This window comes from Mauremys reevesii, linkage group 7 (genome assembly GCF_016161935.1).
Source record: "Mauremys reevesii isolate NIE-2019 linkage group 7, ASM1616193v1, whole genome shotgun sequence".
In the NCBI taxonomy this organism is placed as follows: domain Eukaryota; kingdom Metazoa; phylum Chordata; order Testudines; family Geoemydidae; genus Mauremys; species Mauremys reevesii.
This window is the reverse complement of record NC_052629.1, coordinates 89555039-89578449: the sequence shown is the minus strand read 5'-3', so window position 1 is coordinate 89578449 and position 23411 is coordinate 89555039. Positions and strand designations below refer to the sequence as shown.

Sequence of the window (23411 nt, the reverse complement as noted above, 5' to 3'; positions counted from 1 at the left end):
ATAGTTTGTATAAAATGCTTTACTAAAGAGATCTGAGTAACTTATTACAAAGGTGAAAAAGTAATTACAATAATTGCTGAAATATCCAGCACTCTAGCAATCCATCCAGCAACAGTCATGAATCATAACAGGAAAAGAGCTTTAGACAGACTACAAGAAAACTGCACTGCTTGGGCAGATAAATGAGAGTTTACTTCTTCAGAGTTTGAGTGATTTTTCTGAAATTTATAAAATAGTCATGGAAACAGTCTTCAAACTCCATCTCAGACTAAGAGGTTATAGGCTATCCTAATAGTTTAGAATTAGCAGACCTCCATGTAGAGGTCACCACAGGACGGTAGAATTAATAGTCAGAATGTGGAGGAATGAAAAGTATTTGCCAGCCATGTCACTCCTAGGGCATCTCCTCTAGCTTCAGAAGGAAATGCTTTGGTTTGCTTTTCTGTTCAAGAGTGGTCGCTATGGAAGTGACAACTAGAGAAAGGGAAAACAGGGAAGTAGGGGAAATAAATGGAAGCTAGAAAAAAAAATAGTACTGAAAACATGAAGGAGGCCAACTTATTTTTGTTGGTCATTTTTTGAGACTGAGGGACAACAAATACATTCCTTAGGGTGGAGATAGATGAGAGGACAAACCTATATGGAGTAGGCTACCTAAAACATTGGAGTGTTTTAGGAAAATATGCAGGAGGATCACCTTTTAGTCTTAGCATTAGCAAAGACTAACAGTTGCTGATGAGTCTATATTTAGGGGATCAAAGTAACTGCTGTCAGAATGGATTGTAAAAAATAAAAATGCCACTAAGTGGTGAGACACTACAACCCTAGGAGTCTTTTAGCGTCTTCACTTTGTGCCATGAGAGTTTCACTGGCGTACTTCTGGAGAAGCTCCATCTTCTTTCTCCGCACAAGAGCTTCCTCAATCTGTAAATACAAAATATAAAATCATTCAACTTTCAATTCAAATCACTAAAACCCAGAGATTCTAGATCAGGCAGAAAAGAAAGCAGTCTGTGAATGCTGGAAGAAGTTGGCCTTTTATCAGAAAGCAGTACTACACAGGGACAGAAGCAGCAATAGTATTCATATTGCTCCCAACGTTCAGCTAAAAATAATGTTGGTCAGCAAAGGCTATCATTGGATGGAAGATACTGATGACTTTACAGCTTTGCTACTGCACATAAGTATTTAAAAACCTTCTGTGGACTGACTCATTTTCCATTATATTGGATATGACAATCTGCTCAGAACTCCTACTGGATAAAATAATTCAAGTGAGCCATTTTCCCATGACAGGGCTTTGCAATGAGATTTGGATGACAGCTCTAAAAGTAGGCTAAATCCATACCACAGTAGGTTAATTAATTCATACTGTTTACTCTTCATTTCAAAGTCTAGAAAACAAGACTAGTTTGTTGTTTTATTAATCAAAGAAAACTGCCTGCATATGTTGCAGTCTTAATAAAATCACCACTATGTTCCCGACACAATTACAGGATTAAACATCCTCACTTGAACTCTATATCTATGCTCAAACACATGCAACTTTTTTTTTTTTTTTTTAAAGAGACAGCCCTTAGCCACAAATTCTGGATCTGAACTTCCAAACACATGAGAAAGTTCAGATCCTGGGTTTTGGTCTGAACTAAACTCTAGTATTTCAAAAGTTTTGTGCAGAAATTCCAACTGCAAGTAACAAATATGGATTTTTCGTTATTTAAAAGGTTGCCAAGGAGAAAATGATCAACAAGTTCTTCATTTGTCCTAAGGATATAAATCAATTGGTGCAATTCCACTTGTTTTTACAATCAGTGTTGTCATTTATTTTTCCCCCTCTCTCTAATTGTTCTCTCTGAAAGAGAAACATGACCACAATGAGTACAAAATAAGAAGCAGAATTGCAGCTACACTGATTTATATCTTTAGGATAAGGCCTTGTTATTGATCATGCCTTTTTCAGGAACCTTTACATCATAAAAGGTTCAAAGCTTAGTTAATGTAAAACGGCATTTCTATACAAACATCACAAGATAAATTAAAAGCAGCAAAGAATCCTGTGGCACCTTATAGACTAACAGACATTTTGCAGCATGAGCTTTCGGATGCAATACCGACGAAGTGGGTATTCACCCACGAAAGCTCATGCTGCAAAACGTCTATAAGGTGCCACAGGATTCTTTGCTGCTTTTACAGATCCAGACTACCACGGCTACCCCTCTGATACTTGACAAGATAAATTAAAATACACTCCTCATTCCTTTTGAAATCCACATAATTCTTATTCACAGTACACTGCAAAATAAATGTTATTCCTATTAAAAAATATTACGTATTTGTCTGAAGAGACTGTACCTAGTGACCTTTAAAAAGTTCATTCAATTCCAGAGGATGAACACCATTATAAATTATATCCACACTGATTTTGATTAAAAATAACTCTCTCTTCCGCTTTAGCTCTAGGCTGCAATAGGCAAACCTCGTTAAAATAAGAAATGGATGATTTAGTCATTCGAAACAGATTATTATATTCCAGTGAGTAACACTGACAACGGAAAAGGGTCTGGTCCATTAACACTTGCATATATTTACCCAAGAGACAACTTTTCTGCTTTACCACTGGAATCCCCCTAGAATTCCCCTTGCCTACATCATCAACAGTAGTTCAACCTCAGATACCCTGTTCTGACTGTTCCTCACAGTGCTGTGCTCACTGAATCGACAGTACTGCTATCCAGTCTGCAGCATTTATCTCCCCTATAATTTTGCCATCTCATTTTAGCATAGATTAACACTGTATGTATCAACCGCTTCATACGGATATATTGCTGTCGTCCTTTCTTTCCTCTGCGGCTCCGGTGCCAGGCATTATGGGGTATCTGTGTGAGGCAGAGGCTCATCTAGTGCTAAGTAAACAAACTGGGTGAGGAGTCTCAAGAGTTGTTTCAGGCAAATTGATAAAATTAAGCTAAGTTGTACCCTAGAACAGTTTCAAAAAGTGAACAGAAAAAGAGTGACTGATTTCAGGCTCATCTAACCAGGGCCATTTTTAAGAATGGTCACTTGATTCCCTAAACAAACAAAGCAATCAAAAATAGAGGCATTAAAAGTTAACAAGAAAAAAAGCCAGATGCTAAAACTCCAAACACAAAAACTTAGAAAGTTATTGGTAGCAAACACGGCTCTCTTTCAAGTAACCCGTCATAATGTATATTCTTATTTGTACACTACTTTACAAAATGTTTGAGACTCTCAGATGAAAGCATTCGAAACTACAAATGTTATGTCTCATAACACTCCTGAAGGTAAACGTCCCCATTTCAAAGATGGGTAAATGGAAGTGAAGAGCTTAAGTGATTTCCACAGCGAGACAATATTCAAGAAGAGAACCCAGGAGATCTGCCCCCTTGTAGGAAACACTTTCTATAGGATGCCTGCCATTATTTAGGTCTTGCATTGTAATAGCCTGCGAATGTCCCATGTGCCTTTGCCTCCCCGTTATTTCTTACCTCTTGTTGTGATGGCACTGGAACATGGGCAATAAATTTCTGCTGGCCTTCTTCGCCTTCTTTTTCTTTGGCGCTTTCCTCATCAGACTACAAAATTAAAGACGTTTAAACAAGCTTATTTTGCAATTTCCATCAACAGGTCACTACAGCTAAACCTCACTGATCTGCAGTAGTGGAGGCAAACCCAAGACAAATTAACGAGGCTTGCGAACCACAAGGGGCATGACCACTGCAGGAGACGGTGCACTCCACATAGCAATAGGAAAGTATCACACCACCCTGACCCTGCTACTTGAAGTCCTAAAACAGAGTTGCTTACTTTCTTCTGTACCAGGTGTCATCCCTTGTGCTGCTGATGTATGGATGTGGGGCCAGGTTCTTACTTTTCCCACATTTCTCAGCTGGGGCAGTGCAGAGAAACTAGTTAACTCGGGCAGGGGATCGGGGCCTTTACAGAGACAGCCATGCCATTTTTCTGTTGAGTGGTTGCTCAAGAGCTGGCACCACCACCCTCCTCACTCCCCACAGCTGGGCTCAATGTAGCCATGGGAGATAGCATAGATATAGATAGAGCAAGGTGGTGGGTGAACAGCAAGGCAAACTTTGTCAGCTAAACTAGTTCCTATGACAGGCCCAGCAGAGCTGCGTGCAAGCAATAAGAACATGCTTCTGCAATGCTGCTGACCTCCCAGGAATAGGAGACAGAAGTAGCCCTGTCTCACGATCTCAGCGAGTGTGGGATAGGGTTAGGAGTAATATGCATTCCCCCCATTGCCCTGCAGGAAGCGTGATGTCCCAGCAGTACCCCTGCTCGTTAACACCAGCAGAACCTTGCTAATCTGTGCTTCACAGAAGAGCAAAGCTGGAGGATGGCTTTCTAGTACATCAAAGTGTGAATAAGTGAAGTTCTACTGTACACAAAACAACTTAAGTTCAACTACAGACACTAAACATTCTACATATTGCACAGTTGTTCTGTACTGATAAGTAAAACCTTTTGAGAGATTCAGAGTCTCAAATGCCATCTACGTCAATATCCCCTACAAATAAAAACCTCAAAATTAATCTTCTTACTTGGTTTTCATTCCAACCACAGGAAAAAGCCTTCCCAGGCTGCTGACTTTGGTCTCACTCTAAGCATGACTTTGAATCAAAAGCCCCATTCTAGTGTTAATTTGTATCAACCACAAACACTCTAACAAATTCACAGCCATGAAAAATGCACTGTGAAATCTGATCTTGCGTGCTTTTACCCCATACTATATAGATTTCATGGGGGAGACCAACATTTCTCAAATTGCGGGTTCTGACCCAAAAGGGAGTTGCAAGGGGGATCATAAGGTTATTTTAGGCAGGTTGTAGTATTGCCACCCTTACTTCTTCGCTGCCTTCAGAGCTGGGCACCCGGAGAGTGGCAGCTGTTGGCCAGGTGCCCAGCTCTGAGGGCAGTGCCCTGCCAGCAGCAGTGCAGAAGTAAGGGTGGCAATATCATACCATGCCACCCTTATTTCTGGGCTGCTTCCTTCAGAGCTAGATGGCTAGAGTGGCAGCTGCTGACTGAGGGCCCAGCTTTGCAGGCAACAGAGCAGAAGTAAGGGTGGCAATACAATACCATGCCACCCTTACTTCTGTGCTGCTGCTGGCAGTGGCTCTCCAGCTGCCCAGCTCTGAAAGCTGTGCCACTGCCAGCAGCAGCGCAAAAGTAAGGGTAGCAGTACCACATCCCCCCTACAATAACCTTGCGACACCACCACCCCCAACTCCTTTTTGGGGCAGGACCCCTATAATTACAACACTATCTGAAATCTGAAATGTCAATCAAAAATTATGATTTTTAAAATCCTGTGACAGTGAAATTGACCGAAATGGATCATGAATTTGGTAGGGCCCTACTCATGCAGAGAATACAGAGGTAGCAAAATTCTCTTCAGAACAAAACAGCCACTCTGCTTCCAAGTAATTAATGCTGAAGACATCTAAAGGATACTCGTTCTATCCAGGCTAACATTAATTGCTATCAAGACTTCAGTCTCTTGTTCACTGGGGTACCTCATCATCGACGGCATAGATGTTTATTTCCTCCTCTTCCTCCTCCTTGTCACCTCCCGCAAGCCGTGCCTCTCTCTCTACTTTCCATTTTTCCACTGCTTCTGCTATGACTGGTTGGAAAAAAAAAGTGGTGATACTACATAACTAGGTTTAAAGGCAACGTCAGACAAGAAAGTCAGTTCTAGAGCTGACGCTAATTCTTCTAAGCTCTTGTATACAGACTTTTACCATGCACTTGTAACAATGCTCCTGGTTAGATCCACAGGGATTGAACCTGGGATCTCCATCTAAAAAGCACCAGCTTCTGCTGATTGAGCAAAAGGATTAGATCCATTAGTTCAAAGGCAGAGGAAGACCCAAAACAAGTAAAGGTAGTTGTCCATCAGAGGGAGACAAAGTCACACCTAGCGTGAACTGCACTGTAACCAGGCTAAACCTTGGACGTGACCAAGTTGTTAGACTGGTTACAGAACATGGTTAATGGCCCAAACTCCACACTATAATTGTGTCGTAACCAGATCCAGGGAACACTGTTCTAAATGGATTCCATACCACAGCTATATTTATAGTGCAAGCAGGCACACGAAAACAGGCTACTTGATGGCAGTTATTGTACCGTAAGACTGTCAAATACAAAATTTCTCTTACTTGAATTACTACTACATGGTTAAACCATGTTCTCCTTGACTCATTTTTATTTTCTCCATTTTATAATCCATGCCAAATGAAGTGTATTTTTTTTTTTAAGGTAACAGGAATTGGTTGTAGACTTTAAGGTGTGGATAACCGCTGTTGGGCTACTATATCTGGGGTACTGCAAATGCTAATACACCTTTAACTATAACAGTAGCTGTGCTACTTCAAGTTATAAGTAGCGTGAACATTGCTTCACTCCTCTTTTCTTCATGCCTTTACCTGATATTGCAGCCTTCATGTTAGGGTCCACATCTATCTCAAATGAGCCTGCAAATATCCTGCAAGGACTACCAACGTGTGCAATGACAGCCCATCTCAACCATTCAAGGTTAGTCAGTCTCCTAGCAAAGAAGACAGCAATGTCTCTAAAAAGCCCACAGAGATTTGCTAATAGCTTTCTTATCATGCAGTTAGAGTTACAATACCCAGAAAGCAGCAATTTTTCATCTTTGACAGCAACTGGGGAATTACTAGCCCCTCTTTATTCATGTAAAGAAACAAAATTACGGGAGGAAAAACTGACCACAATCATATAGTTGTGCTGCTATGTGATAGCATAAGTAGTGAAAAAGAAAGCTATTGCTAATTAGGAAAGTTCAAGTAGTGTATAACCTTTTAATTCTATATCTCACATGAGCAGATCATAAGAGAGCCTGGATGATGTCTCACATAACTGGTGACCTTTAAGATTTTTTAAATAGAAAAATAAAGATGTCATGCGCTACTACTTTGGGGCAGTCCATCACATTTTTTTTTCTCCCAGTATATCTGAAACACCCATCCCAACAATTCTAGGCGCTTACACAAGCTTTTGAAACACACACACACACCCCAAAATATTATTTTCCCAAACTCCAGTGAATTGCCCACCAAAATAACCACCTTCTTCATGGGACCCCATAACCCTGAAGAACCTCCACCCAATCAAAAGAAGCTAGAGCAAACATACTCCTTACAGCATGCTCCAGAGGCCAACAAATTCCACCTTATATGAACCAATTAAATTCCCTGCCTCCGGCATTCAAACCGAGGGGCTTGAGCATCTCCATTTATTACAAATGGCACAGTGTCACTTGGGGAGAAAGTTTCTTAGGCAGTCACTTGAACCTAGTATACTGCCACTCCTGTCTGTAATCAATGATGCCAAGACATAACACTAGAAGTTTTTAATGTTTGCAGGAGCCCCTATATGCTCCAATCTTGTTTTCACTCTAATACTTCACTCCTTCCTATGTATTTGAGCTCCCAGACCCTCCCTGTTCCCACCTATTGCTACCTTCCACCCACTTTAAGCTCCATCCCACAGCACTCAAACTGTTGCTACTCTCATATCCCTACAAGAGTCTGACCCACTCCTTCCACTGTGCTCTCCCACTATTCCCTCCACAAAGGATCCAATCTCATTCCTGCCAAATGCTTCTATCCCATGGTCAATGGCAGCCCAGTCCCATACCATTACTGCTGCCTTTACCCACTCCCCTTGTGCACCCAGCACGCTGCTCCTCTCACCACTCCAACCATTGCTGGATCATCACCCTCTCCCTTAGATCAGCTTCATCTATTCTTACCTACTTCTGTCCCTCCACATTCTACCCAGGAGGAAGCCAAATTTGCTGAAAATCTGGGGTCAGAGCATAGACTCTGATTTGAGGCACTAGCACTAGATCCTGTGGTAACCAGGAAGCTAGGCAGCAGCCTTCAGAGGTTCTCTTTAACATGGTTTCCTATATACCTCTCCCTACTGCACAGCTTTCAGCATTCCTGTGCTACTGAAATTGCAGGTAGTGAAAGGGGACCTGGCTTTGCAGCTGAATTCAGGTGCTGTGTACTGTGCAACACATGGGGCCTGCTGAAACATGTTACAACTGAATGTTTGCTCCTTCTAGCTGCAGCAAAATATATGCAAGTTGATGAGTACACAGCCTGGATTAGCATTTATGGTAAGATCAGGTCACAGAGTGGCTAGCCAAAAAGAACAGCTCTGCAGGAAAAACAAGCCTGAAGTTAGAAACAAGGGGGGAAAAGTCATGAAAGAAAAGGCTGTTTTAAGGGACTTGAAAAAAGGTTGCGTGAATAACCTGTGGCTCTGACATCATCATCATTTGACTCACCTAGAATAGAATAGAATATCAGGGTTGGAAGGGACCTCAGGAGATCATCTAATCCAACTCCCTGCTCAAAGCAGGATCAATCCCCAGACTGATTTTTGCCCCAGATCCCTAAATGGCCCCCTCAAGGACTGACCTTACAACCCTGGGTTTAGCAGGCCAATGCTCAAACCACTGAGCTACCTGAAGTATATAATGCAGATTTGTCTCTATGTATTCAAGAGAGACTGAACTAAACCAGAAAGGGACGAAGTCAATGGAATAATATCAAGTCTACAACTAGAACGACAGAGGTATTCAATTCAAGAAGTTAGAACCTGAGACTTTTACTGGGTGCTATGCAGATGAGCTAATTCAAGTCAACCTAATGTTTTCCTCATAAATATTGATGTCATGCTGAGGAGAAAAAACAGGTGAAAGGCAATATTTCATAACTATTTATAGAGCTTCCCTATAATCAATTACAGCAGCTCAGCTATTTCCTCTGTGGCTCATCTAATTTGCTTTAGGCTCATTCCTTCCATACTATATGAATTATTAGTTTTCCCTGTATCCTTGTGATTATATACATAACAGTTTGGAGTATGCTTAGGCTAACTGGAGTCAGATGGTAAATCACACAAATTGTTTTTACTCCTTTATTGATCCTAAATGGTTTGCTGTATAAATAACTTAACCAGTTTTACCAATGCACATTTCTAAATGCTAAGTTTAGGTTACATTCCAATGGACTTTTTTTTGCAAGATGTTCTATTGAATTCGTGTATGCCCCACCATAGTAATACTAGCAATCAGGGCTAGTATAGACCTTAAAGTGCTACACATAAGCAGGGAAACTGGTATCTTCATTTTACAGACAGGAAACAGAGGTACAGAGAGGCTAATGTTCCTAAAGCCTGTGATAGTGGCAGTGCCTGGTATAGTACCTAGATACCCAGACTCTCCAGCACCCACTGGCTTTAGTGGAAAGGTGTAAACCAGCTGGCTTCCAACAAAGATTAGCCCTTGCAGCTTTATACTTTTGTTTGGAAGCAGATGGAGGAATGAGAGAGATTGCATCTCCTCTTTAAATGAAAATATGCTAGTTTTCCTGAATTTGATTTTTATATAACCAAGTCAAAGATTGCTGAATAAAGCTTTACATTGAGATTTCAGCAACAGACATCCAGAAAGAGTGACAGGAAGATGCCCACTTCCCTTGCCTATCCTTTTATTTTAAATGGAAGCATAGTAGTTAAATGGGACAACAAAAAATATTCCTATCAAAGAGCTTTATAGTACACTAAGTTAAAAAACTATCAAAGATAGGACTACTGCTTACTCACTGTAGGTAGAACTATGTACAATGAAGATCTACAAGCCAGAAGAAAATGCAGTGAAGCACCATTTTAAAGAGTAAAGGGGAAAAGAAAAAAAAAACGCTTCTGCTCTAGTAACATGTAACTTGCAGATGGTCACATGTAACAAGCTGGGGACACCAGAAACAGCCTTAAATGAAACTGCACCCTGTTTATGTAGGACTTTTTGATCTCACATACCTTTCTTTTCATGTTCCTGTTCCAATGGCTCCAAGACACCATCATCTTCATCCCTGTAGCCATAATACTCTGCGTCAATAGCTTTCATAAGCTCAGCTCGAGTCTTCCTTGGAGGAGGGAGGGCTGAAGGAACAAGTGACCATCACACTTTCAACCACCCCAAAAAAAGTGAAATTCTACCAATCTTAACAGCTGGTCCTACCCTCATGGATCACATCAACCCTGTACCACTTGTCTAGCAAGGCAAATTGATTTGCATTCAGACTGTCTGTTTTCTGACCATCACCCTAACCTCTCACATTCCCATCAGTTTATTTAGGCTGATGCCAGCTTCATACTGCCAACCAGTGCTCCCAGAAAGTAGTTTTTCTTTGAATTCTACAAACCCTACTTCAGCTGTGGATAACAATATCTAAAGTGGACAGGGAAATCCCACATGGCCCTCTGTGGCTACGTCTACACTGCAATGAAACAACTGCAGCTGACTCAGACACACAGGCTCGGGCAGTGGGGCTATAAAATTGCAGTGTAGAGGCTCAGGCTGGAGAGCACGCTCTAGGACCCTGCATGGGGGAGGATCCCAGAGCCTGGGCTTCAGCCCAAGCTTAAACCTCTACACTACAGCCCTGCAGCTTGAACGCCGCGAGCCCAGGTCAGCTGAGACAGGCCAGCTGTGGATGTTCTACTGCAGTGTAGACATACCCAATGAGATTCTGGAGCAAGGCTTCCTGAGGAAAAAGTTTAAAATGGTTTCATTTGGGCTTTTAGGCCCAAGTGCCTCTTGACCAAAATTATGCAATATTTATACATAAGATTGGCTAGGACCAGCCAAAGGGTCAATAGGTCCACTAGGCACACATTACAGGAGATGTCCATTGATCACCTGCCTCTTAAAAAAAAAATAAGTGACTGAGATAGAAGATTAGATAGGCCATTAAACTATATATAGACTGCTATACTGTTACTGATCAATGGCTTATCTAGTTCACAAGACAGATTTAATCTAACTCATACAAATACAGAAAAAAAAATTTCCATAGGATATTTACCTTTTCCTTTGACTACAAAATTAGTTATCCTCCTTAAGCATTACAGTGAATACAGGAAGCAACTTTTCATGATGATTTAGTCAATATGAAACTTGGAGTGGAGGGCTGAACACAGGTAGAATCATTTTAACAGGACAGCATCAAATAGTTTTAACCAAATGTTAGTTTTATGAGCTTACAGGTATGCCATCCTCTCTTAGAAAAGTAGTGTGGTCCCTACTTCATACTAAATACAGGAGGTGGAGCATGAATTTAAAACAAGGAAGGGAAGACAAGACACACAATTTCCCCTTTTATCATCCTGCCCTTGTTTGAAACAGTCACTGAATTAATATAAAATACTTGAGCTTTGGGAGTGCAGAAAAACAATTTTATCTAATTCCAATCAAGATAATCATGGCTGTGAAAGAACAGGCATGTAAATAAATGGGTTTCTTCTCAGTCAAGGAAAGAGCTTTAAATGGATGATGACTTAGTTATACTGTGGTAAATGTTTGACTAGACTGATACCTACACGAAGAGATTCTTTTCCCCACCTCCTTCCCTAGGATTCACCCTACATTTCAGATGACACATTTTGTATGACAGGAGAGATGCTAGAGAAATTACTCTGATGTTATCCTGGCTGAAAAAGTCACAATTCTGAAGAAGGGGAAACTTCATATCTGTGATAGTCACCCATCAATACAGAAATAACGAATAATTCTGAAAAGTAGCTAAAGTTACTTACGTTCCTTTTCAAAGAGCTCTCTGACACCTGGTAAATCTTTAGCAGCTCCAAAATATTTGTAACCCCTGTTTCCTGGAACTTCCTTTCCTTCATGATCTAGCATTTTAGGACCAACTCTCTTTAAAAATAAAGTAGACAAAAAAAAATCATTGCTCCTGTCCATGGTCATTTTTCTTTCCCCATGTTAATTAGCATTACCCATGCTCTGGTTTACTAGGCTAAAAAACTGCTCATCTATGTCAGATGATTCAGGAGTAGCAGCCCACCCAGACAATCTTTTTATTTTTCAAAAGAGAAAATATGTCCTTTCTTTTACAGAGTGCCAAGCAGTTAGGACTATACAAAGCACGGAGTACTCTGACCCACAGAAGACCCACCTTGTCACCCCACATGCTGGATTTTACAGTAGAGGAACAAGATGGGATTAAAATGCCATACACAGAAGTTTACTATCTGGCTTCCCATGCGATCCTTACTAGTCCAACTTTTAATAGATGGGCCTAATAAATCAGCACAAATTACTAGGACTGTCAAGCAATTAAAAAAATTGTGATTAACTGCACTGTTAAACCATAATAGAATATCATTAATTTAAATATTTTTGGATGTTTTCTACATTTCCAAATATATTGATTTCACTTACAACACAGAATACAAAGTGTACCGTGCTCACTTTATATTTATTTATTACAAATATTTGCACTGTAAAAGACAAAATAAATAGTATTTTTTAATTCACCTAATACAAGTACTGCAATACAATCTCTTTATCATGAAAGTTGAACTTACAAACAAGAATTATGTACAAAAATATAACTGCATCCAAAAAAAAAATTCAATGTAAAACTTCAGAGCCTGCAAGTCCACTCAGTCCTATTTCTTGTTCAGCCAGTTGCTCAGACAAACAAGTTTGTTTACATTTGCAGGAGATAACGCTGCCTACTTCTTGTTTACGATGTCACCTGAAAGTGAGAACAGGCGTTTGCATGGCACTGTTATAGCCGGCGTTGCAAGATATTTAGTGACAGATGCGCTAAAGATTCATGTTTCAATCACCATTCTAGAGGACATGCATCCATGCTGATGACGGTTCTGCGCGATAATGATCCAAAGCAGTGCGGACTGACCCATTTTAATTTTCAACATTTCAGTCAGATGCCACCTACAGAAAGTTGATTTTCTTTTTGGTGGTTCAGGTTCTGTAGTTTCTGCATCAGAGTGTTGGTCTTTTAAAATTTTTGGAAGCATGTTCCAACACCTTGACCCGCTCAGATTTTGGAAGGCATTTCAGATTCTTAAACCTTGGTTTGAGTGCTGTAGCTATCTTTAGAAATCTCACATTGGTACCTTCTTTGTGTTTTGTCAAATCTGCAGTGAAAGTGTTCTTAAAATGAGAAATGTGCTGGATCATCATCTGAGACTGCTATAACATGAAATATATGGCAGAATGCAGATAAAACAGAGCAGGAGACATACAATTCTCCTCCAAGGAGTTCAGTGACTAATTAACACATTTTTTAAAAAACGAGCATCATCAGCATAGAAGCATGTCCTCTGGAATGGTGGCTGAAGCATGAAGGGGCATATGAATGTTTAGCATATCTGGCATGTAAATACCTTGCAACGCCAGCTACAAAAGTGCCATGTGAATACCTGTTCTCACTTTCTGGTGACATTGTAAATAAGAAGTGGGCAGCATTATCTCCTGTAAATGTAAAAAAAAAACCTCGTCTCTCTTAGCGATTGGCTGAACAAGAAGTAGGACTGAGTAGCCCCGTAGGCACTGAAGTTTTACATTGTTTTGTTTTTGAGTTCAGTTAAGTAACAAAAAAACCCTACATTTGTAAGCTGCACTTTCACAATAAAGAGAATGCACTACTGTACTTGTATGAGGTGAACTGAAAAATACTATTTCTTTTGTTTATCATTTTTACAGTGCAAATATTTGTAATAAAAAATACTAATATAAAATGAACAGTGTCAACTTTGTATACTGTCGTGTACTTGAAATCAATATATTTAAAAATGTAGAAAAACATCCAAAATATTTAATAAATTTCAACTGGTATTCTATTGTTAAACAGTGCAACTAAACTGAAATTAATCCTGATTAAAATCGCGTGAGTTAACTGATTGACAGCCCTACAAATTACATTTTGATTTTTCATCATGAGATGTTTTGTGTCAACGTCAAAAGTCAAGTATTTCATTATTTCCATGATCAGTGAGAGCATTTACGCTCTGCTAAACACCTTTACACACTGACATGTAATACAGGACAGTGGAGCCACAGAAAGTGGCAGGTAGAGTTTGTGTGTCTCTTCAGATTCTGAACAAAAAGTACTAATAGCCTTATCTTAACAAGACCCTAAGGCTGAAAGAAAGTCATCAAATAATCATTTTCAGAACCAGGAGAGGGAGAGACATCACTATTTGATCTAACATGCCATTCAGCATGTTTAGAGGTTGAACAAGATTTGTTGAATCATTGAAATACCAGCCACTAGGAAAAAAATAACCAATGTGTTTAATACATCTCTGTTGTACGCACTATGAAACGCCAGTCATCCAACATTCAGTAGATTAAAGTTTCTAGTCTTGGGTTGATGAGCTTTCACTTTGCTAGCCATTCACAGTTAACTGCAGAGAGGCTGTTTGCCAAAACAGTTGTTTTATACTTACTGCATAATCAGGGCCTCCCAGCTCCTTTATCCGGACCTCCCAGTGCCCCTTCTCTCTTAGGAGTTTGTTAATTTCATCATTTAAGTCTCGAATTCTGAATTCACCTAAACCAGCTTCAAGATAAAATAAAATCAAGACGTTCTTACAGAGACTGTATATTAACCACTTCGGAAAGACTCATTTCTCTGCTCCCCAAACTCTTGTTGGAGGCTCAGCACTTTTCTTGCTTTAACCAGAGGTCTTGCCTCATAATGAGCAGTTTGCAGGCTCAAAAGACTTAACTTGAGCACGCTGCCCCTGCTTGGAAAGAAAGACACACTGTCCCTCCTTGGACCAGGTACTGACCCGCCTATATTTTTTTCTATAGGAAACTCATTTTTATCCACTTTGCCAGGAAGCAAAATCTTAAATGGGAATGAAAAGTGACTGCTCACTGCTCCATGACCAGTACTTAGAATACATTATTCCTAAAAGCACTGGCCTACCCATTTTTAGTCCTGGCATGACATGAAGTGTATAATGCCCGGGTGTCATTTAACTTAATTTTCTTCAATATTTGTAGTTGAATACTGACACCTAAATGTCAATAGTTTCACAAAACTAAATTAATGAAACCTTAAGACAAGCTTCAACAGCACAGTTAGGATAAAATATTGGACTTTTCTCCCTTATTTAATTGGGCTATTGTAGCGCCTCATGAAAGCAAAAACAAGAACTGTTCATAACAGCAGTTGACATAGCCATTCAGGTTTCCTAGTGCAGATAATCCCAGTGGCAATAAAGATTTACTGAAAAAAGTGTAAGAGTTAAGCAAAACAACAAAACACTTTAAAAATTAGGTCTAGCCATAGATAGCCTTAAAAGCATCCACTAAAAACAGGCCAGAATTGATGTGAGGGAAGGAGATAAGAGGGTAAACAGAATGATGCAGTTTTAACATCAAACCATTATTGCTAGAAACAATTGCTATGCCCCAATGAAGAGGTGGAGTTCCTTCTAGCTCTAGTATCAGATACTGAACATTAAAACAGTCACCAGGACCACTGTCCAGCAGTGCTATTTTGAGACCGATCTACAACTTAAAAACAGCAGCCAATATGATTTTATAGCCAGGTAAATTGCAGCAGTGAGTTAACTGACACTGGAACCAAAGTTTCATACAAGTCAACTGCAATTAAAAGATGCTCACCATTTTGAATCTGTGCCACTTTCTTGGAAATTTCTCCAATAATCTATTTAAATAAAAACAATTATGCAGAAATTAGTTTTTCTTGATGAGTCAGAAGTCAGGGTAGTTTCAACTGTTAAACCATTCTACATGCTTAAGAGAACTCATATTTGAAATATCGGTAAGATGTTAATAAAAGTTGAATTTGGGCACAAACATATTTATAATGAATGAAGAAGTATCCATACTGGGAAATGCATCGTCCATGACTCCTTTTTGTTCAGGCATTTGCACCTTTGTGCTAACAATAACCTGCAGTCTATCCTTTAACTTTCTGGTCATTATGGTTAAAAAATGACACACATTATTTTAGCTCAGACCTCGGTCAATTCTTAATTTAACTGTTTACACACAAGCTAAGGAGAACAATTCTAGCAGCAAAGAAATATTAGACTTAGTTCAGTATTCAGTACGATTACCTCATTAATTTTAATTGTATAAATATTTTGTTAAAATTATATATATTTCCATAATTTGATTATTTATCAGTCCATCCTCTGCTGAATTAGAAAAGCCTGATGTTCACTACCTATATATGCGATGCATACCTGACGTCTCCATTTCTCAGCTTTAGGCAACTCATTACATTCTGATGCAAGAAAAGGTCTTCTTTCCTGTTTGGGAGAAAGACACGTACAGTAACTCCTCACTTAACGTTGTAGTTATGTTCCTGAAAAAATGTGACTTTAAGTGAAACGATGTTAAGCAAATCCAATTTCCCCATAAGAATTAATGTAAATGAAGGGGTTAGGTTCCAGGGAAATTTTTTTCACCAGACAAAAGACTATATGTAAGTATAAGTTTTAAACAAACAATTTAAGCTTGGTTGAGATGGAGGAGTCAGAGGGTGGGATATTTCCCTTACTGCTAAATGATGAACTAGCAATTGGCTGAGCCCTCAAGGGTTAACTCTCTCACTCTACAAGGCAGCAGGAATGGAGGGAGATATGCGCATTTCCCCTTTAAGTACACTGCCTTGTTAATTAGATCAGCTTGCTGAGATGGAAGCTGCTGCAAGCTCCCTGGTGTGTCCCCCCTGCTCTATGGAAGATGGGGTAAGCAGGGTGCAGGAGTGGGGGGAGGACACCCTGACATTAGCCCCCTCTTCCTTCCCTCCCCCCTGCACAGCAAGCAGGCGTCTCAGGGAGCAGCTCCAAGGCAGAGGGAAGGAGCAGCACATGGCAGTGGGGGGAGGGACAGCTGAACTGCAGGCAGCTGCTGCACAGGCAACTTAGAGGAGCGGGAAGCTGATGGGAGACTGCAGGTCCACCCTGGTTCCAAGCCCCCACCAGCTAGCTGCAACAGGCGGCTCTTCCTGGAAGAAGGGAGCATTACACAACTTTAAATGAGCATGTTCCCTAATTGATCAGCAACGTTAACCGGGACGACTTTAAGTGAGGATAAAGCTTCAAACCACCTAATACTAAAGCTTGACATGTTCCCAAAGCAACTGGTATTTCATGCTCTGAGTGTAACATGGCCTACTTGTTCCTGGATTAATCCCAGGCAAATCAGCCACTCATGCCTCCTTACTAGAGTTTCCCCTGTTCGCATCCCATTTTTAAAGATTTCATATAACAGCCCTGATTAAAGGAATTCTATTTAACCACTGAACACAGCCACCAATTCAAGGCCAGCATGTACAAAACAGAGCCCGTCATCTTCCATTCAAAACCTTTCCCCTCCATTCTCCAAACCCTATTCTCTCCATTTTTCATCACCTGCAATGGTCCAGTCAGTGTGGCTCAAGCGTAGTATCACTTTTGACTCCTCTGCCCACATCTAGTCCACTGGTAGATTCCATTGCTTCTCTGTACATCTATAAAGTTTATTCCTTCCTTTCTATTGCTGCTGCTAATATTCCAGTCCATGCTCTAGTTTTCTGCATAACAACTACAGCTTCCATCTCCATGGCCTCTCACCCTTCCAGTTCATTAAAAAAGCTGCTATAAAAATCATTTTCCTTTCCTGCCACTAGCCACTTCACCACCTTTGTTTTGCATCCTTCCATTAACTTCTGTTATTCCATACATAAGTTCAATGTGTTCCTCACCTTTAAGTCTCCCTACTTACATATTTGCCCCTACAGCTCCTCTTACTCCCACTTCTTAAACTCCTTCCAGGCCTTACTTTCACATAATTTATGGTCTCCCCTTATGTTTGGAACAGCCTCCCAATTAGTGTGTGTGCCCCGACCCCCCAAACACACATCATCCCTTCCTCTGGGAAACTCCTGAAAAGCCACCTGTTCTAAGTTTTACCTGCAATAGCCACTGTTTCCGACTGCATTACTCTATATCGGGGGTCTCAAACTTCATTGCACCGCAACCCTCTTCTGACAACAACAATTACTACAGGATCCCAGGAGGGGGCACCGAAGCCTGAGCCCACCCAAGCTCCACCACCCCGGGAGTGGGGGGCAAACCCAAAGCCCTACTGCCCCAGGCCAGAGGGCCAAAGCTGAAGCCCAAGGGCTTCAGCCCCAGGCGCCTGTAACCTTAGCCCTGACACCCAGGGCTGAAGCCCTCGGGCTTGGGCCCTGGGCCCCAGCAAGTCTAAGCCAGCCCTGGCAACCCCATTAAAATGGGGTTGCGACTCACAGTTTGAGAGCCGCTGCTCTATATTGTCCCCCTAGGAGTTTATAAATGTGTCCGCTCATGGGGAAAAGGTACAAAATTATAACTCAGAACAAAGCCCTTTAGGAGTAGATTGTGTGTGTCCTTCTGAAAAACTTACTCCAAACAAGAAGCTTTTCCTCATTTTGAGAAATAAACATTGATCCAAATCCTTGCATTGACCTGATCCTGCAATTTACCTGAAGAGGGTGGACTCCTGCACCCACACAGAGCTCCACTGGAGTCAATGCATGGCTTCACCTGTGGAGTCAGTTAAGAATCAGGGCCTAAGATTATGGGTTCTTTTTTTAAATTTCAGAATCCAACCTTGTGACCAGTGGTTTTTACACAATATAAAGCCACTGGCATCAACTATTTTTCAAGTCATGTGCCAATCTAACTTGATTTGAGGGTTAAAAGTTTCTCCTAGCGTGCATGGTTAAATTTAAGCATAGATATGATAGGAGACACCACGTGGCTGAATAATGAATGGCACAGCATGCGGTGTCATGTGCAAGCCCCAAGTTCGGAATAGCCCTGGAAGTGGAATGCTTAGTGGTCGCTACTTTGGTAGTACAATACTAGGGAAATGAAAAGATTATAAAAGGACTTTTCTAGCTCTCCTGAGCTAGTTGGGAAAGAAGCCAAACAAAGCCCATGATCAAAACCAATGACAATGAATGTACAGCCAGTTAGCAGAAGGAAACCTCTTATCACTACATTTATATTCTTAGAATTGCCTTCTGAGTTACCTTGCTTGTATCTCCTTGTTATTCTTCCAATATCAAGGCATATTGCTTATACTGTGAAATGCCAACTTGGCTTGGCAATATGGACTATTTAAGCATGGTTCACTGTATGTCTCTTCAGCACAGTTTTTTCAGCCCTTCCCCAGCAACAACTGTTATTTGTGGGTTTTGTTGGCATACTGCTTTCCAGAGCTACTCTCAATTTAAGCCCTTTGCCTGATGACCAACACCTAGCCCTTGTGCAGCAATTAAATGTGGGACATTCCCTCTGCTCGCAGTTGTTGAAGCAGCGCTGCATGTGGCTTTGCATTATGAGCCGACAGGTGAGGGGTAATTTCTTGTTGATTCATTTAAAAACAACATAGAAGACCTATTTTTCTCCAGCCTACCTTAACTTTTCCTTCCTCAAGCTGAGCTTGGCGAAATCTCGCCAAGGCTGTCCTGAAAGGAAGAAAGGAAATTAGTTTACTTTTAAACCTCTTCATTCTAACAGCAAGGTTTTCAAAGAACTTAACTGGTTAAATTTTGCATGGATACACCTATATTATATATAGGCTTTCAAAAAAGAAAAATGATAGCTACTGTTTCCATTAAGAACATTCCAACACTGAAGAAGCCACCAGTCAAAGTAGTCAACACCGGTTACCAGTGCAGTCACCCAGCCATGAATTTTGTGCAGCTTAATATCAGAAGTACTAACAGCCTGCTGGGGGGCGGGGAGACAAGGTTATCAAGCTTGTTAATTTTAAAGAAACATTTCAATAATATTTCTCAACAGCTCAGGTAGAGTCCACTTACATTCTGTGGTTGATTAATATATATAGCTTGTTTATTTTAAAAATAGGTACACCGCTACCTTGATATAACGCCACTCGATATAACATGAATTTGGATATAACACGGTAAAGCAGTGCTCCGGAGGGGCGGGGCTGCGCACTCCGGTGGATCGAAGCAAGTTCAATACAACACGGTTTCACCTATAATGTGGTAAGATTTTTTGGCTCCCAAGGACAGTGTTATATCGAGGTAGAGGTGTATGTCAAAAAATTTCTTCAAGTATCTCTCCCACCACCACTGCCAAGGGGTTCTTCAAAAACCCATCCCTCCATTGTCCCCCATAACCAAAGTTACACACCCCTGACTCTAGCCAAGAGGACTGCAAGTTACTTCAGACTGGTGCTCCTCTAGTGAGCTAAAGAGGACATGGTTGCTTGAGACAGCTCCTAAGGGTACAGGGCATAATAATGCTGCAGTCCTCCCATTATGGGAGTGAGGGACTGAACCAAGCCTTGGTTGCATGGCAGTGTAACTTCAGGCTACTTCTACGTTAGTTTCCAGTAAATTAAAAACTCAAGAACAAAACGCTTTTCTCGCTTTGCAATGAGCTAAGAAACTCTCACAGGACAAAGTACTTTGCACAACATCTCTGTTGTATGCACTATGAAACGCTGATCATCCAATATTCAGTATATTAAAGTTTCTAGTCTTCATTGATTCATAATACATTAGCACCTAAATTAGCACACATCTCCAATGGGGGTTTGCAATTCTGTAATCAATTCACTTTTACAATGCTGAAGACAACTTGACAGATAAGAGACACAGGTGCCATGATAATGCAAGCAAATACTTCAAACCAAGGGCTCACCTCCTGAATGCTCAATATTAATCTTGTGTGTTCACCTCTGCCCAGCCAAAACGACAACATAGCTGTTCCAGTAAGGACCACTAAAAGCACTACCACACCTGCATCTGACATCTAACTTTATAACACTTCTAGAATCCGGAGGCTAAACAGTACCACTGGTTTATGATTTCTCATCTTGTAATGTCCATAATTGCCATAACACACAATTGATTAAGTAGGGGGGAAAGCATTACAGAAGTCTTGATACTTCGAATGCCTTCACAAATTATACTTTACAGGTATGTTTAATATGTAATATGACTGTGTATTAACCAGGGCTCCTTGAATTTAAGTCAGTGTGCATGGAATACCACTGCCTTTCAAGCATGGAGCAGATCATCAGTTCTGTTCGTGCATCAAAATACATATATGAAAGTCATTTGCATATATATACACACTATTACTTTGAAATAAAAACAAGTACTGAATTTAGACTGTAAGTAGGAGCTAGAAGCGCTGTACATGCTGACAGAATTTATTAGCTAAATAACACAAGTGTTCAGTTACCAAGATGATAAGCAACGAATACCAATAGGAAGTGCACTGTGACAGACACTTTGAATGACAATCAACATAACCAAGTTCAGAGATGTACTTACATAGCCTTCTCTGCATTTCGAGCCTAAAGAAAAAAGAAAAAAGAGAAACAGATTAACATGCTAACTAATACTTCAAAATTCAGTGCGGCACAAAAATGACTAGAACTAGTAAACACTTGCAAATAATGAAAATAGGAACAAAGTGCCCAACTTTGTTCAAAATCTCAAACTAACACCTCCCCCAGCCCCCATCCCAGGCCTTAACTCTTATGTATATTATTGTTGCACCTAGGATGGACCAAGATCTCACTGTACAAACTCAGAAAACACAGTCCCGCTCCAAGTGTAATACCAGAGAACAGATGGCCAGACAGACAGGCAAAGGAGCCCAGGGAAATAATGCTGTGGCACCTTATAGACTAACAGACGTTTTGCAGCATGAGCTTTCGTGGATGCATCCGACAAAGTGGGTATTCACCCACGAAAGCTCATGCTGCAAAACGTCTGTTAGTCTATAAGGTGCCACAGGATTCTTTGCTGCTTTTACAGATCCAGACTAACACGGCTACCCCTCTGATACCAGGGAAATAATGTGAGCTGCTCGAAGGAGGTGAACAAACTGGATTTTCCGGGAAGCCCATGTGTGTCCTGGGAGCTGGTGGCAAAGGACAGGCAATGCACACAGTGGGACCGTGAGAGGGTATACAGCCTATATGAACTCCATGCTGCCAGGGAAGAACGTTTGTACAGCGCCGAGCACAAGGCTCTGGGCCCATGCCTAGGGTCCGGACACAGCTGAGAGGAACGTGGGCGCGCGGGGCCCGGCACAACACACCCGGGGAAGCGGGGCGGGGCCGTCTCTAGAGAAGGCCAAGGCCTGCCTGGTGGAGGGGGCCGCGGGGAGCCGGGCGGGGGCGGCCCGTGTGGAGTTGGGGCGTGGGAATCCCTAGGGTGCTGGGGGGGCGTCCCAGCAAGACCGTGGGCGGAGCTGGCTGCGGGACCCGCGGCGCTGACGCAGCCCGTCACTCACCATGATCCCCGCTGCCTCACGGGCCCCGCAAGTGGCACCTTCTTCTCCAGCCGCTTCCCACGCGCGGACAACAGGAAGTGACGCCTCGGCCGGGCAGATCAGAGGTCAGCGCAAACCGCCAATGCCCCGGAAGAAGATTGAGGAGGCGGCAGAAGCAGGAAGTTGGCTACGGATCGTAAAGTGAGTCAAATGGGAAACGGAACTTCCCCTCCAGCCTAGTCCCAGCCACTCGCTGGATCGTGCCGCAGCGACACTTCCGGCTCTGCGCCCCGTGCTCACACTTTGGCGCTTGCGCAAACTGTCTTCGCGCAAGTGTAGTGTGTGGTTTTCTGGGGAGCATGCGCAATGAAGCGCTCACCTCCGTTGCGGACTGCTTGAAGGCGCAGGCGCAGTAACTCTGCTGAAGGGGGCGGGCTCTACGGGGGGGTTAAGCTTCAGCCTTACCCAGCCCGGGGGCGGGTCTTGTGCTGCACCTGCTTTAGGGCCAGATGGCTTCAGGCTGCAGCGCAGCCACCTTTCCCCAGCACTAAGGCCCAGGTCCTCAGAGGGGTTTAGGTGCCTATTGAGGCTCTGGGTCTAAATCCTCCACTAGGCACAGGCAATTAAAAATATTCTTTGGCGGCCTCGTCCCTGCAGATTAACTTTGTTATCCAGACTTCTCAATAGTAGAGGAGTGCAAAATCCTTCGCACCAGAACAGTTCCTCATAATCTAATCAATACTTATAGGAGTTCTGTTTTTTAAAATGACTACGAAACTAGTATTGTGGGTTTCTGTGGTCATTGAATCTGTCTGATTCCATAGCACCTGTCCTTTATTTGCATGTAAACGAACTCTTTAATTGCCAGCCCCATGAACGCTGGTGGTCAAATAGGGTTCTATTCATTTTGCAAATCTTCTCCAGTAATACTCGTCTGTAGGCCAAATTATGCCCTCATCTATACAACCAATATTGTTATTATGCAACCACATTAATTTACTATTACAGTGATGCCCAGAGGCCCCAACCAGATGTAGTAAGATGAGGCCCTATAACATAAACTCTTGTATCAGAGGCCCTGTATGAGGCCTCAGGCCTGAACTAAAGGAATGGTCAAGACTTTGTTAACATAAAGCAAAGTTAAGCTGTGAGCAAGAGGCAGGTCCTGCTCATAGTCAGGCAAGGCGAGGGTTGATGTTGCAAAAACACACATACCTAAAAGGTAC

At 41.7% G+C, this 23411-nt stretch overlaps 1 protein-coding gene across 1 annotated transcript; it reads right to left on the bottom strand.

Annotated features, from left to right (window-relative positions):
* Nucleotide 1: 1 nt before the first annotated feature.
* Nucleotides 2-22526, bottom strand: ISY1 (ISY1 splicing factor homolog). The gene is made up of 11 exons (XM_039547429.1): nt 22207-22526; nt 21237-21259; nt 19340-19391; nt 16135-16200; nt 15548-15590; nt 14359-14471; nt 11677-11794; nt 9898-10020; nt 5556-5665; nt 3507-3593; nt 2-924 (listed from the first exon to the last, which is right to left on the bottom strand). The coding sequence occupies exons 1-11, from the start codon at nt 22207-22209 to the stop codon at nt 817-819; spliced, it is 846 nt and encodes a 281-aa protein (XP_039403363.1). The 5' UTR covers nt 22210-22526; the 3' UTR covers nt 2-816.
* Nucleotides 22527-23411: the final 885 nt, after the last annotated feature.